Raw genomic sequence first — 15,113 nt, forward strand, 5'->3', positions numbered from 1 at the left:
CATGCAGAGGCGGCACTCCCAGGAGCACAGTGCCCCCTTCTGGCCCCACAGATTTAACCTTGCAGGTCATTCTTCCAAAAGGGCGGGGCATGGGGCAGGACCTGGGGACCCAGGCCAGAGGGTGTGAACTCCAGGGTCACCGGAACCAGGATGAGTGCCCAAAGCAAGCTGCAGCCTCCCGCCCTCGGCCCCAAATCCCAGGGACCTCCTGCCAAGGGCCAGCAGAGGGAGGACTCCTGGGCCACCCTCACTCAGCAGGGGGCAGCCACTGCCACCTGCAAATGCCATCCACTGGCACCAGGCTGCTTCCCTCACCTCACCCCTGGCCCCGTGGCCCAGACCCCCGAGGTGCGACCTCTGAGCCCCACGGGAACAGTGGCTGACTGCCAACCGCCGCAGGGCCGCCCCACCCTGGCCCACATGGGCTGGCGCACCACCGCCTCCACGCCAGCCTCGGGCCAGCGCTGGAGACCACCGACGCTCACAACGCAGCTCCACAGGTGGGTGCTGCCCTGCTCCCCACTGCGCGCCCCGGAGAGCACTGCATGCTGTGGGGTCCCGCGACAGCCCCTGCACGCCGAGGACCCGGACGGCGGCCTGCAGACCCCACACAGCACTCCACGCACAGGGCCTTAACTGTGTATTTTTCTCAGCGGCCACCGGGGGGCACGTTGCACGGAGGCCCCGTTCAGAGTCCGGCCGCGGGCTCTCACAGGCGCGCGGCCCCTCCCGCCTCAGTAGGTCCATGAGTGTGTCCCAGAGCCGAGCTGCCACGCGAAGTTCTGCTCCAAAGCCTCTTCTGAGGCCTCCTGGGTGTTGGAGCGAGCAGCGGGGCCTTGCCCGAGTCCCAGGGACCCCTGTCCACAAGTCCCGGGCTGGCCTACTCCAGAACCACGGTGCCGCCCACAGCCTCCAGGGCCGCCTTGATCTTCTCTGCCTCGGCCTTGGCGACGTTGGCTTTGATTTCCTGGGGCAGAGACTCCACCAGCTTCTTTGCCTGCGGGAGGGCGACGTCAGACAGCAGCCCTGGGTGCCCAGCCTGCCCTGGGAGGGGCCCCTGGGGACTCACCTGCACAAGGTTTATGCCCTGCACATAGTTCTTGATCTCCTTGATCAGCTTCACTTTGTCCACGGGCTTTGCCTCGGTCAGGCGGACCGTGAAATGAGTCTGTTCTTTCCGTTTGGGGACATCTTCTTCCACTGCCTGGGAGAAAGGGACAGAAAGTGAGCAGCAAGGTAAGGAAGGATGGCATGGGGTAGGCGCATTTGCTCACGGGCTGCCCCATTCTGTGACCCCAAAGGCAAGGCCTAGGCCGACAGCCCTGCAAAGCCTGCGATGCCAGAGAAGGCCGCGCCAGGCCAGGCGGGCTCAGGTCGCCCAACCGGCCAACCCCCTACCCGCGCGGTGCCCTCCCGTCCTTGTTCGCTTTTCGGTCAGACCTGACCCCATCACTCAGAGAAGTTGCCATCTCTCCAAAGCCTATTCTAAAAGAGCCAACTGTACCAGCCCCTCGGTTCCCACACCCTTTACGAACTGTAACTTGTCAAACAAGGAAGTGACACCAAAAATACTTTACGAATAAAATAATGTTATAGAAAAGCAGTGCCATTCCAGTCCTCGGTCAAGCCTGAGATTATCTGTCAATGACAAACGTACAACCAGCTTCAGCTCCAATGTCACTAAGTGACCAACAATGAGACAACTGGGCATGACAGAGCTCCAGTGAAATCTGAATAGGTTAGGACGATCCTTGTGCCGAGGGCTGCTGGCCGTGCAAGAAAACATCTGATTTTAGGGACACGTGGACCACAGCGAGGACGGGCCACGAGCCAGAGACAGGCAAGGCAGGTGTAGCAAAGCCTCGGCTGTTACTAAGGCTGGGAGTGATCGCGTTACTACTCCTGCTTATGCATAATTTGAGACTTTTTGTAACACAAATTGCAAAACCACCCCCAAATCAGTGTAGCTTCAAGTCCGCTGGTTTCCCCGCAGAGACCCAAACGAGTCCCGGCATCCCAAGGACGAAGCTACCTGTCGCCTCCCGGTCCTCTCCAGCCCGGACACGCCTCACGGCCCTGTGCCCACCGTCCCTCTGCCAGGAGCGCCTTGCTCTCTCCCTCAACTCCTCATGTCCCCTCTCAGAGTGTCACCTGCTCACGGCTTTCCTGGAAATCGTTACCCTCCCCCTCAAGTTCCTGCCTACTTTCTCCCCAGGGCACGTATAACGCTGCCATTCGACATAACTCTCTTCTGTCTTTTCCTCTTCTCTGGCTCACCATCTGTTCCCCACTAGAAACACGGTCTCTACTGGGCAGGGACCTGCACATCCCAGGCAGGGAGGAAGTCCCAGGGAGGCTGACAAGATGCCCAGAGCCAGAAGCACACACAGATTCGCAGGGCGTGTTGACTGATGCAGGGCCAAAACGAGACGAGAAATCTGGCCACATGATGTGACGCCAGATGGGAATGGGGCATCAGAGAAACGTCTCTTTCCGCCTGGGACCTAGCCTGGGCTCACCTCGGGCGCTTCCACGGCAGGGGCAGCTCCCGGCATCACACTGCCCATCGGCATGACTCCAACATCCTGTATCTTCAATGTTTTCTGCAGAGACAGAGAGCCAACTCAGAGCTGGCTGTCATACCCAGACACGCTCAGGGACAAGTCTAGCACGGTCCTCCCACTCAGGGAGCAGCACACTTTTCACGATTTACCAAACTCCCCAAATACACCAGGAACAAGACACGGGCCCCAGACATCACTGCCCAGGCCTGGCCCGTGATACCTTCAGGAGCTCGTTGAGGTCTGAGATCTCCAGGAGCGTGAGGTTGGCAATGTCCTGGACCAGCTGCTGGATCTTGGGGGGGTACTCCTTGGGGGCGTTATCCAGGGGTGCACCGGCAAGAGCCTCTCCTCGGCGATGGCTGCTGCATCTCATCAGCCGCACGGTGCAGACACGCGGCGCCTGTTGCCTACACGCCATTCAAACAGACTGGTCAACCTGGCACAGGTGGGTGACACAGTCCAGGCAGGTAGGTGCCATGACCTCAGGTCTAGCTCCTTGGTCCCAACCCAGGGTTCTGATTCCAGAGTCCACATGGATAGCAAGGGGGGTTCTCAGTTACTTTACTTTCTTCAGAAACCTACATAATTATTGCAAACATGCTACCCAGTTCGCTTCCTGGTTTGAATGAACCCTCAACCCACGGGGGAAAGGCAATTACTTGAAAGCGTTTTCGCACAAAGCCTTTCAGAATCTGGGTCCCTTGACGGCTGAACGCCGGATGCACGGATGGGAGTCCTACCACGTCACTAAGCTGCGGGGGAAACTGAGGCCCAAAGAGGGGCAGTAACTCGTCCAAGGTCATCCATCTGGGGCTACTCCGGCACTCTCTGCAGCCCGCGCGGTTAGGGGATCCGCCCGCGGGGAGCCTCGTGCCCCACACCCTTGCCAGGACCTGCCGAATTGGGGTGGCCTCCCGCCCGCTGCCCCGATCTGAACCACCAGTGGCCAGCCGAGGGCCCGCACTATGCCCGCCCGGCCCTCGGCAGTACCTGGCGAGGCGGAGCGTGGTGCCCCGAAACCGGAGACACGGCCCCCACAGGGGGCGAGCAGCCGCCGGCAGCATCGCTCCGCGGGCGGGAAGGTCACACGCGGCTCCCGAGGAGGGACGCTCTAGCCGCCAGGGCTGCAGAGTATAGGAGGTGGGGAGGACGCTCTAGCCGCCGGGCATACAATGAAGAGGAAACTCTAGCCGCCGGATCCGCGGAGCATACGAGCCGGGGAGGACGCTCTAGCCTCCGGGTCCGCCGGGAAAAGGCGTTGGGGAGGACGCTCTAGCCGCGCCTCGCGCTTGCTTACTCTCGTTCCCCGAGATTACCCACAAGGCCGCGGGCCGCGCAGGCGCAGAGTTTCGTTGGCACCGGTGATCGGTTCCGGCCCTCGCCCCTAGGGGCGAACGGAGGCCAGAGAAGGCTGAGGTCTGGTGACAGGCTCCATCCGAGTCGGGAAGGCGGGCCCGGTCCGTATTGAACAGCGCAGTGAACCCTGCCGAAGTCGCGTCTGCCGATAGTGGCTTTCGGCTCGTCACGTTTGGTCTGCGGCTCGCAGCCCGTGGTCACCCAGTGCGCGGGATTCCCGCTGTCCTCTTGCCAGCCTGCTCTTGGGCATCTTCCTCCACCGAAACGGCTGCACGTTTTCCCTTTCGGCCCTGGCCGGCTCGGGACTCTGCTTAGAGTTCGCTAAAGGTTGTAACTGAGCTTGGAAGGGGTGAGTGATGGGGTCGTGGGGGGAAGGGCTAGCACTTCCCCGGGAAGAAGAGAATTTGTAAGCTCTGCTGTCTCAAGATGCCCGAATCCCCTATGATCCTTACTCTCGGTCCAGCTCCCAAACCTGCGGCCCGCGGGGTATCTTCAGCTCAGCTCTGCTGCAGCGCCTGCCCTGAGGGGCCTGGGTCTTTGCTCTTTATACGCAGCCAGTGGAAGAGCAAGTGAAGTCTCCTTTCTCAGTTGCCACAGGTGATTTTCTGAGAGCCAGCGCTGGAGCAGCCCGGCTTTGGGTCAGATTAGAAGGCATGGCTGCCCTCTGCCCAACTGCTATTCTGGCCCTGCCTTTGACCTGAGCCTAGCAGCCTCTGTGCCTATTAAATGACTCCATTTCTTCGAAGAAGAGCTAATGCTGGGGTCTCTGTGGGGCTTGGGTATTTAAGGCGGTGTCCTGAACTCCATGCTGAACAGGCTGCGAGTCTTTAGCATCATCTAGACTGTAACTAACTACCATTGTCCTGAAAGGAGAACCAGGAGCCCGACGGCCTCCCAGGAGTCAGGGCCAAGCAGGGCTGGGGGCGGGGCATTCATCATAGTGGTGCCCCCAGTGCCCAGTCTCAGGGTGGAGATGGCAGATCTGCAGCTGGGGCCGGAGCAGTGTTCCCTGGGGAGACTGCCTGTGGAGCTGGGCCTGGAGCAGGGGCCAAGCTGGCCTGCGGGGGTATGCGTACACGTCCCTGTCCAGCGCTGGACCAGCTGCCCACCCCTTTACTCTGAACAGACACCGATACTCGTTGAAAGGTTTTATTACCGCTGTCCCATTCTGTCTACTCTGGGCACCAGGTGAGATGACAGCTCAGAAGCAGAGAAGCTGAAGACAAGCCCCCGCCCTTCCCGCGAGGGCCAGAAATGCCCCTGCTGACAGACTGGAGGCCACGCTAGAGGGCTCTGGGGCGCACTCACACTAGTCACAGACCAGAGGCCCCCACGGTCTCACGGGCAGGGGGAACAGGAGGGCAGAGGGACCCCACTCCACGCAGCCCTTATGGGACCCTGGACACACCAGGCTGGGGGCTTGTGGTCAGAGACCCTTCCCTTCTGCCCTCTGCCCCGAGGCCCAGCCCTAGGGAAAGAAGACAGATGAGGATGGGCCTGGGGGGTGGGGGGCGAGGAGCCAGCAGGCGAGGACAAAGGGAAGAGGGCCACCCTGCTCGCACGGACAGGGACACACCACAGCAGTAAGAGGAGGGCAAGGAGGAGGAGGACAGCGCCGGGTAGAGACGGAGGCAGCAGCGGTGCCAGAGGAGCGTAGTGTTTGTTACTCGGGGCAGCGAGCAGCCTGGGCTCAGTCGAAGGAGATGAGCTGGGCCTCACTGCCCTGCGCTGGTGGCCCCTGTACTGGCGGCTGCTGGGCCACAGGCGGCTGCTGCTGGGGAGGACCACCAGAGGGCGCCATCTGCGGAGGGGACACACGGCCATCAGCACTCCTTCCCCAGGCCGCAGCTTCCCACCCTCAAGCTGCTTCTCTGGAACACTCCATCTCATCCTGGTGCCTGGTACTCAGTCCTGTCTCACCCGGGCTGCCGAGGGAGGCCTCCCTCAGCCTGGGGTGGGCTCCCTGTCGGCTTCCTGCCCTGCTGGGGCAGGCCAACCCCAGGAGTTCTCGGCTGTCTACAGCTGAGCGTGTGCATGCCCCGGTTCCGTCTGCCGAGCAGCAGTCTGGGCCCCCACCGCCCGCCCCTTCCCTGGTGAGGGCCGGGTCCCCGCAGGGGCGCTGGGGAAGGCTCACCTGCTGGTACACAGGCTGCTGCCCCGAGATGTAGGGGGGCTGTGGGGGCGGCAGAGACGCGTCCTGGCCGGGGAGGGTGGTCATGAGATTCTGTGGAAATAGAAGGGACCTCGCCATTAAGGACGCTGTCACCACGGAGATGACGGAGTTTCTGACCTGGAAAGCCAGCTAGCGGAGCCCCGTGCGGGGGAAGCGAGGGGCTGGAAGTGCCAGCGCCCCCAGCCCTCACTGTCGGGGTGTCCCACACGTTCTTACCTGCACGCCATAGGGCTGGTAGCCCATGACCGCTGGGCTCCCCATGTAGCCCATGGTGCCGGGCTGTGGCGGCTGCGAAATGGCCGGGAGGCTCTGCGGGGCCTGGGAGGCCACGCTCTGCAGACAGAAAGGTGTGACACAGGGGCTGGGCTGGGCGTCCTCACGGGGACCTTGCGGAAGGGGCGCGGCCCCGCCCCCCGCTACCTGGTAGCCCTGGGCAGGCGTGGGCTGGTAGGAAGAGTAGGCTGGGCTGGTGCTGGCCCCTGCTGGGCCCTGGGGGGCTGCCTGGGCACCAGTGGTCCCTGCTGGGTACATGTAGGCGCTCACCATGCTGGGATCTGTGGAGGAGAAGGGTAAGCTTGTGACGCGGGGATGAGGACAGGAAGTCACTTCTCTGAGTTTTCTTTTCTGTTGTAACTTTTGAAACCAAATTCCCGTTTTACGTTCTCACGAAACGAAAGTAAATGAAAAGAATGGTAGAGACCCCCTAAAATTGAATGAAATCAGAAGAAATGAACCCAGCTGTATTTTAAGTGAGTGAACAACGCCACTGCAGGGGACGGGGAGACTACGTCTGTAGCTGCTGAGGACAAGATCTGCACTCTGGGCCCACAGGCTGAAGACACAGGATGGACAAGGATCCTGGTCAGGAGCCCCTCTGCACAGTGGCCTGGGCTGGTGTCCCTGAAGCTACTTTCTGAGAATTCTGGGAATGAACAAGTCAGTCGGCACACAGACGAGAGGCGGCCCGCCAGCGGGGCCGAAGACACGCAAAGGGGAGGGAGCCTGCGCCGCCAACTGGGAGGCGTGAGTGAACGTGTGCAGTGTGGACAGACAGCCACGTGCGTCCGCGCATGTGCACACGTCCCACCCTGTCTGCTGAGGGCCTTGAAGCAGCGAGTACACCCAGACCCTGACCTAGGTCCCCAAAGGCCATCCTCCAGTAACGGGGACCAGGGCTCCCTGGTGAAATGGCTGCTTCCAGGGCTGAGAAAGTACGAGGTGGAGAGAGCATCTCCTGAAACCAAAACGCGGCGGGACAGGTCAGAAGCGCACAGGAGCTGTCCCGAGGGGCTCCGAGCTCCTGAGGGCTCCGGGCCACACCTGGGACAGTCTGAGCAGCAAAACAATAAAAGATTGTGACCTTTTGAATAAAACAAGTGAACACTGATGTGACAGACGAATAAAGAGAAGAAAAGTGCCTCCTCAGTAGGAAGACAACTGATGAATGAGAGTGACAGAGTGAGGAAGTCACTCTGGCGAACATTTAATAAATTCAAGCAACAGCAAAAAGTGCTAACACTAGCGGGTGAAAATTTAAGAACAAGGGTACTTAAAAATCTTGATTCCCCACAAAACACTTGACTATCAAGGGAAAACTAGCCCCTTTACAGTGAGAAAGCCCAGTGGGCTGCCCCAAACCACGTGACGGCACATCACGCCCGTGACGTCCAGCCGAAATGCGGCCCTGGAACGTCACGCTGACGGGTGACCAGGTGAACACAAGCTGAGGGTGGCCTGCGAGTGCTCTCTGAGAAGTCCCTGTCGTGAAACAAGCAGACCAAGAAACGTTCTCGATTACAGGAGACTGAAGAGAACAGCTGAATATAATGGCGTGGGCGAGGTCCCAGCATGCTTCTGCCTGGGCCCTGGGGGAATGTCTGGGTTTGTGCTGAAGCCTCGGAGGAACGGGTGCCCGCCTGCCACTCACGCTGCGATGGGCAGGAAGTGTGCGCGCGTGCGCATGCGGAGAAGCAAATGCGGTAAAACGTTACCACCGGGGAACCTGAACGCTTTCTACCCCTTCTCTTAACTTTTCTGTAAAGCCGACACTACGCCAAAATAAAAAATGAGACACGCGGGTGATGGTCTGGGGCTCCGCCGGGCGGGTCGGCACCTCCACCTGCCCATTACCTGCTCCGGCCCCCGGCACGCTGGGGTAGGGGCCGCTGCCGCCCGCAGCTGGCTGGCTCAGGTACACAGTGTGCATGGGGGAGCCCTCCGCCGAGCCTGCCGGGCTGAAGGTCCCCGGAAAGCTGGTAGGGCCAGAGGGCTGGTACAGCACGCCACCCGCTGCGGGCATGGTCTGGAGCTGGGGACAAAAAAAGACAGCTGTCAGGGTGGCTCCCAGTGGCCTGCAGCCCAGTGGGAGTGGGGAGAGCGGTGGGCGCGTGCCTGGGCGTAGGGCAGGGAGAAGGCGGGCATCTGGGCGCGCATCTGGATGGTCTGCTTCTGCTGCTCCAGGCGCATCTGCCGCTCCTTTTCCTGCTCCTGCAGGCGCTGGATGGCCAGCTGCCTCTGCACCTCCAGGTACTCCTGCAGGCCACAGAGCAGCGGTCAGGGATACTGCAGACCCAGGGGCAGCGGTCAGGGCCGCCGCGGGCCCCGGGGCAGCGGTCAGGGCCGCCGCACCTGCTTCTTCTGCCGCATGATCTCCAGCTTCTGGGCCAGCTGGATCTGGCGCTGGCGCTCCGCCTCCTCGGCCGCGCGGCGCAGCTTCTCCCGGTGCTCCTCCCGCAGAGCATTCAGCGCGCCCCGGGCATCGCGGATCTGCGCCAGCTTGTCCTGCAGCCCTTCGTAGTACACTGCGGGGGAGGGCAGAGCAGGGAGCCCTTGGTGGTCACGGAAGTGCGGGTGCCTGGTGGGGGCCCTGGACCTGCCTCTGCTCAGCCAAGAGCTTGCGAACAGGGCACGGCTGGCGCACGGGCTGGGTGGGGGAATTCTGGAGCTGGTTCTCCTGTGCTTGGTGGGACACTTCCCATCACAGGGACCACCTGGAGCCCGCAGCCCACCTACCGACCTGAGAAGCTGCAGCCCTGGGGCGGCCTCAGCCTAGGAACCTTTCCATGGCCTACAGCCACCGGCCAGCGCGGGAGGTGCCCACACGCTGGCCCAGAGGGCGCTCAGGGCACAGTGGGTGCAGCGAGGCAGGGACGGAGGGCCCGGGCACGTACGCCGGCGCTCGTCCAGCTGGTTGAGCAGCTCCAGCAGCTGGGGGTGCATGCCATTGATGGACTGGAAGAGGGACAGCACGGCCGAGTCGTTGGTGATGCTGCGGCCGCGCACGTGGTTGCTCTTCATGCGGTTAACGAAGGTGCTGACGGCGTTCTGCAGCGCCTTCAGGAACTGTGCGTGGCTCTCCTCCGAGTCCCCATTCTGGTACTGCTGCTGGGGACACACAGTGGCCCTGGCTGAGGGTCGACCTCATCCCAAGGCCCTGAAGTGGCAGCTAGCCTTCCTGGACAGGGTGGCTCTGCCAGGGGCCTCAACAGCATCACTAGCACCAGCCTCAGAGGTGCCCGGGCACCGAGCTCCTGCCCCGCAGTGTGCCTCCAACCTGACCCTCTAGGTGACCCTGCAAGGGGCACCGCAGCCCTGTCTCCAACAGGGAAGCTGAGGCCCAGGGAGGCTGGGCTCTTACCCGTGGGCACGGCGCTGGCCAGGATGCAGCTGGCGGCAGGCCCTCTGGCCTCCCCTGTAGGCGCTCCCACCAGTGGTGACAAGGGCCTGTCTCCCTTGCCAAGGCCCTGGCATCTTACTCCAATGGCCAACAGAGCTCAGACACCCCAGCACGGACTCAGACTCTGGTCTGGCTGGGGTAGGCAATGAGTGGCCGCGCTCTGGACCACAGCCAGCCCGCCCAGAAAGGCCCACCTCCAGAGGTCACTGTGCGTGCGGCCAGGCCCTCCTGTCAGGACAGCCGCCTGTGCGGGGCCGGGCGCGCTGCTCTCCGCGGCTGCGGGTGGAGCCACCACCTACCTCACTGAAGGGGCCGCTGGAAGACGTCATGGGCTGAGAGTCTGTCTCCATGACAGGGGTCTGGAAGAGACCAGAGGGTGAGTGGCACTGGCCTGGCCCCGTGTCCCTCTCCCAGGGGCCCGTGCACCAGCACTAGCGGGGACCCTCACCTCCGCCACGTTTGCGGGGGCCGTGTGCCCCTCCCCGGGCTGGGCGGCCGGCTCCGTCAGAGGCACAGGCGCGGACGGCGTGGGGCTCTTCCGAGCCTCCTCCTGCTTCTTCTCCCAGTAGTTCCGGTTGAGGTACCGGGCGAGCTGCAGAGACGACAAGGGGTCACTCCCGAGGGCCAGAGAGCAGCGAGGGGAAGCACCATGCGTGGGGGGGGTCTCACCTCGGGGTCCATGTCCTCAGCCAGCGGTGCCGACGAGTTCTGGGGAGACATGGGAGGATCTGAGGGGCCCCAGGCCAGAGGAGCAGCGACCCGCGGCTCAAGCCACACACTCTGGCTCCTGCCCAGCCATCGCTCAGGCTACGGGTGGCACGGCAGTGACGGCGGGCCCCGAAGTCTGGCCAGTGGTGGTCTGAGGGAGCCCCAAGGGGCTCCAAAACCATTTCAAGGTGCAGGGCAGCGCCCCGCCCTCCTGAACCACACAAATGGTCCCCAGCAGGAGGGTGACAGGGCTGTTCTCAAGCCCTGGGCCCAGGTGGCTCCACCCGCCCCTCCACCCACTATTCACAGAAGAGCTGAGGCCACAAAGATTGGGTCAAGACCCCAGAAAGTAAATCCTGTCAGGACCTTAGACTGAGACTGAAAAAATGAAAGCTACTCGTCACCCCAGGGCTCCCCACCTCCTCCCACGTGGGGGTATGATGAAGGCTGGGCTCTCACCAGCGGTGCCTCCAGCCTTACCGGTGTCTTCTGCCCCAACAGGGGACCCCTGACCAGGGAGCCGAGAGCTGGGGAGGGGTGGCAGGCCGCGTGACACAGTACCAACCTTTTTGGGGCGGGCCTCCCACCCTCTCCTGTGGAAAGCCATCCAAGCCAGGGCGGCTGAGCTGGGTGTGGGGGCTCACCACGGGCGAGGAGTACAGGCTGCTGGCAGGGGGAGCCGACGAGGCCACGGGTGCAGGCTCGGCCTTGGGGTATGCGGCATATGCGGACTTCTGTCTCTGCAGAAGGACCATGAAGACGGTGTCGTGCAGGGAGCACGTGGCACAGGCAGGCCGAGCCTCCACGCGCTCTGCCCTCCCCAAACGCCGAGAGGTGCTCTCCCCAGCACCCCGGACGAGGTGAGGCTTCGGGTCCCGCCCGCTCCCGGCTCACCATCCTCTCCTTCTCCTCAGCCTCCGACTGTGACAGGGCCAGAGCCAGCTGCAGCTCCTCCTCCTCCTGCAGGGCCGTCTCATCTCTCTTGGGGGGCAGCTGGGGACAGACAGGGCTGGGTGAGCTGGGCCCGGGGGGACATGCCAGGGGAGAGGTGCGTGCGGGCTGGGCCGGTACCTGGGACTGCTGCGACAGGGGACTGGTCAGGTACTCTGGGGGCAGCTCCGTCGTGGAGGGGGCTTTGCCTTCAGCTTTCCTGGAGAAACAGGATGCTGTGGGGAACCGAGCACCGCACCCTGGACCCTCCCCCCACAAAGTTCTCAAGGATGCCGCCTGGGACTTCCCTCCAATGTCCCCACAGAGTGACGACGGTGGTTCCATGGCCGCATTCCGGAGAAGAGATGAACCCTCAAACCAGCTGTTGCTTCCAGGCCCAGGAACCCCTAGGGCTACCAGGTCTGACCCATGGTCCCCTCTCCCAGAAGCAAGGCTCAAATGCCCGCCTGGGCAGCCACAACTCTCCCACGGGAAACGACCTTTCCAGAGGAGTGGCCCGTAGACACCACTTAACCGAGCGACCGGGCGGGCGGCCGGCCGGCACGGGCCTCACTCCTGGGGTCCCGTCACAACGCAGACCCTGACCCTACCCATGAGGAAACCTCGGGCCCAAACCTCGGGACAGGCTGCAACAGTTGCCGAGACCCCTCGGAAACATCCTCATCAGGAGACAAAACGGATGTGACACGAGGTGGGGAGGAAGCAGGAGAGGGGAGCGAGAGGGGAGGGGCCGTGACAGCCTCCACCACATGCTGAGAGCCGTACAGGCCCTCATGGGACAGAACTGCCACCGACGTCATTGGGACTCAGCGAAACCAGAACAGCCGTGCTGCAGCTGAAGGCCACTTGGGAAAAGCACATGAGGTTCGGGGTAAAGCGACAGCTCCCTCGCAGATGGCTCAGGATAAAACGTGTGAGCACACGTGCAGGCAGGGAAAGGGGACATGCGACCGAGCCACCGTGACACGTCAATGTCAACACCACCAAGGGACCAGGCACAGAGCTCCCCACACAGGGTCTTATCACGCCTGCGACTTTCCTGTCTTACTTCCAAGTTAAAAAGCGAAAAGGCAAACAAGTGCCAGCAGCTGGCCCCACCTGCCGGGGCCGGCCCTCCTGTCCTCGGGCGAGACAGGCTGCCGCATGGAGCACAGGGGCGCATGGAGGCCTGCGACAGGCCGGCAGGGGACTCACTTGTTCAGCTGCTCATAGCAGGGCTCGCACACGCGCACCTCCTTCTCGATGCCGAACTTGGGGATGGTGGAGTACCTGGAGGAGCACTTGCCGCAGAAGATCTGGCCGCAGGCCCGGCAGTGGTGCTAGGACACAGGCAGGTCGGGGCAGTGGCTGGGTGATGGGCCAGGGACCCCTCGCTCCGCCCGACCCAGCACCGCCTGCTGCAAAGCATGCCAGGCTGGCCCCGGCCGCACGGGGCCAGGGCAGGCAGAAGGCAGGCCTGGGGAAGGAGGCACACGCCCAGGCCCTTGACTGCACTGCCGTTTGGGGGGACGATTTGGAATTTAAGAGAAAGGTTCGTGGAAAGCGTGCATGCGTTTTGCCGGCAGGCAGGTGTCGCTAGGCAGGTCCCCGAGACTCTGCTCGGATGCCCCAGCCTGGTCTTCACCACCACCGGCCAGCGCTTCAGTGGGAAGAGAGATGTCGGCTTGAGGGTCCGAGCCAGACGTGCTGAGTCAGCTGAGGAGACACGGCTGAGGGGCTGGCAGCCAAGGCAGACCTGAGGCCCCAAGTCCTGGGCCCAAGTGTCCCCAAACCCGGGAGCACGGCCTTCTCCGAGCTTAACCCGACGGCACTGCATCGCACCCCGGAACCCTCGCTGACCGTGCTCGCCACCCAGCTGAGGACAGGATTTGCTCCCACTAGGCCACGGCCAAGAGGGAAAGGACCAAGCGAGGGCCCAGTGGCCTCAAGATGGTGGTAGGTGGCCTGGAGTCCGCCCTGAGGTGGCCCTACCCCACTACGGTGTACTCACCTTGCGTGTCACCACCCCGAACTGCACCCTGCAGCGGTGGCACTCCTCGGCGTCCACCCAGTCGGGGGCCTGGGAGTGGGCAGAGTCAGGATCACACAGCCCGCCCGCCCTCTCCAAGGTCCCCGCTTCCCGCAGACGGGCAAAGGCCCGCTATGGGCACAGGCCGGGCTGTCACTGGGACGCGAGTAGGAGGCCCCTCCAAAGGACCTCCTTCCTTCCCTGGGCACAATGGCACGGCAGCCCGTGGCCAGGAGGACACGTCAGCACCTGCTTAACTACGGGAGCCCGGGGGCCACAGTCCAAAGGCGCCTGAACTGACCTCTAGTCTCAGCCCGCAGGGACACTCGGCAAAGTCGGGTGGTCTCGTGTTTGAGACAAACGGCAGCTCTCCTGCCACCAATGCTCCCAACAGGCCCCCAGCCCAGGCTCCGTCAGAGCAGCCCCATGGCTCAGACCCACGACGTGACTCACTCTCTCCGCTGCAAACATGGCGTCGCTTTCCTTGAACTCCGGGAAGACGTGTCCTGGACAAAGGAGGCTGCAGTTACCGCCAGGCCACCCTGGTGTGCGAGGCCGCGACAGCCTCACCTGCCCCTGCCAGTCGCCCTGAGACCAAGGAGCCACGTCCTAGCTCCCCACACCTGCCTCCCAAACACCTGCAAGAGGAGGCCCTGGCGGCAGGTGCAGCGACCCTGCACCGGGCGGGGGTGTCCTGCTGCACAGCTGGCCACCGCTCCACACCTGGCGGCTCCCCATGGAGCTCAGTCCCAGGGGCTGCAGCACAAGCCAGGCCTTGCTCCCCCATAGCGAGGCCTCCCGGCTGGCTCCTGGACCCCACTCCTGCCAACCACACTTCCTAGTGCTCTTAAAGCTAGAATCCCCAAGCTTTTGTTGAGGCACAGGCCCCTCAAGAACCCAATGAAGCTTTGGACGTTTGTGCCTGGAAAGCGAATGTGAGCACACCCCCAGTACCTGTGACCACTGTCCAGGGATTAAGGGCCTAAGGCCAGCTCACAGGCCCCGTGCCACACCTTCTCCACAGGCCCTGCTCACACTCCGTGCCTCCCCTTCAGGACCTGGCCAGGCGCTCAGCACAGGCGGGAGCAGCCACGGCCCAGCCCCACTGCGCGGGCTGAGCACCAGCGAACCCTCCAAGCCTGGCCTGAACCCCTGCCCTCCCCGCCAAACGCCTTCAGCTCTCCAGGGCTGCCGAAACAGCGGGAGGAAGGCAGAGGGGTCCCCAAAACACACCTCAGCTGCCAAGCTCTGGCTTACCACTGTGCTCAGAGCACCCCAGCTCCGGCCCGCACCCCTCCTCCTCCAGGTGCCTCCTGCGCCTTTGGCAGCCTGTCCGCTCAGCCTTGGCCCTGAACCTGAGTCCTCTGTGGGATGCTGTGGCCCAGGCCTCCTCTCCCTGCTCCTTCTCCTTCAGCTCTGGCACACGCCACCTGCTCCCCAGGCCTTCCCGCCCATTGCTCCTAAACCGGTCCCCCAGGGGCCAGGTCTCCGGCTTTACTTCCCTCCTAGAACCCCTCATTCTCAGAAAGTGGCTTCTTTGTTAACTTCTCACTTGTCTGTTGTCTGCCGCACCGGCCCACCCCTGCCCCACGGGACTGTGAGGTCCAGAAAGGCAGAGACTCGGATGCTCTGAGCCAGGCTGACCACACACACCCACCGTGGGGACACCTACTCCAC

The 15,113-nt window shown here is 63.0% G+C and overlaps 2 protein-coding genes across 3 annotated transcripts in view; both read right to left on the bottom strand.

The window, feature by feature from the left end:
- Positions 1-625: 625 nt before the first annotated feature.
- On the bottom strand, positions 626-3,761 carry MRPL12 (mitochondrial ribosomal protein L12). Of its 2 annotated transcripts, none has more exons than XM_011373695.2 (5): positions 3,555-3,761; positions 2,785-2,971; positions 2,520-2,603; positions 1,070-1,204; positions 626-997 (listed from the first exon to the last, which is right to left on the bottom strand). In XM_011373695.2, the coding sequence occupies exons 1-5, from the start codon at positions 3,626-3,628 to the stop codon at positions 881-883; spliced, it is 597 nt and encodes a 198-aa protein (XP_011371997.1). In that variant the 5' UTR covers positions 3,629-3,761; the 3' UTR covers positions 626-880. The 2 variants fall into 2 exon arrangements, with proteins under 2 accessions (XP_011371997.1, XP_011371998.1); XM_011373696.2 differs by having other exon boundaries at positions 2,785-3,000; positions 3,555-3,699.
- A 1,292-nt stretch (positions 3,762-5,053) lies between these two features.
- Positions 5,054-15,113, bottom strand: part of HGS (hepatocyte growth factor-regulated tyrosine kinase substrate) — a 14,343-nt gene continuing 4,283 nt past the window's right edge. The window contains exons 5-21 of the mRNA XM_023538654.1: positions 13,890-13,956; positions 13,419-13,487; positions 12,623-12,747; positions 11,549-11,627; positions 11,372-11,470; positions 11,122-11,217; positions 10,439-10,477; positions 10,218-10,361; positions 10,069-10,128; positions 9,264-9,477; positions 8,722-8,894; positions 8,485-8,625; positions 8,224-8,401; positions 6,514-6,647; positions 6,310-6,426; positions 6,055-6,144; positions 5,054-5,721 (exon numbers count right to left, since the gene is read on the bottom strand). Of these exons, the coding sequence (XP_023394422.1) occupies positions 5,611-5,721; positions 6,055-6,144; positions 6,310-6,426; positions 6,514-6,647; positions 8,224-8,401; positions 8,485-8,625; positions 8,722-8,894; positions 9,264-9,477; positions 10,069-10,128; positions 10,218-10,361; positions 10,439-10,477; positions 11,122-11,217; positions 11,372-11,470; positions 11,549-11,627; positions 12,623-12,747; positions 13,419-13,487; positions 13,890-13,956 (1,936 nt within the window). The 3' untranslated portion in view covers positions 5,054-5,610. The remainder of the gene's footprint in view (positions 5,722-6,054; positions 6,145-6,309; positions 6,427-6,513; positions 6,648-8,223; positions 8,402-8,484; positions 8,626-8,721; positions 8,895-9,263; positions 9,478-10,068; positions 10,129-10,217; positions 10,362-10,438; positions 10,478-11,121; positions 11,218-11,371; positions 11,471-11,548; positions 11,628-12,622; positions 12,748-13,418; positions 13,488-13,889; positions 13,957-15,113) is intronic.

This window comes from Pteropus vampyrus, unplaced genomic scaffold, assembly GCF_000151845.1.
Source record: "Pteropus vampyrus isolate Shadow unplaced genomic scaffold, Pvam_2.0 Scaffold227, whole genome shotgun sequence".
NCBI lineage: Eukaryota > Metazoa > Chordata > Mammalia > Chiroptera > Pteropodidae > Pteropus > Pteropus vampyrus.

Excerpts from the sequence above, each read along its gene's own strand:
- MRPL12 (XM_011373695.2), bottom strand. The coding sequence starts at position 3,628 with ATGCTGCCGGCGGCTGCTCGCCCCCTGTGGGGGCCGTGTCTCCGGTTT. Across the intron at positions 2,972-3,554 it reads ACCACGCTCCGCCTCGCCAG|GCAACAGGCGCCGCGTGTCT; the intron begins GTACTGCCGAGG and ends AATGGCGTGTAG. Across the intron at positions 1,205-2,519 it reads CTGCCGTGGAAGCGCCCGAG|GCAGTGGAAGAAGATGTCCC; the intron begins GTGAGCCCAGGC and ends CCTTTCTCCCAG.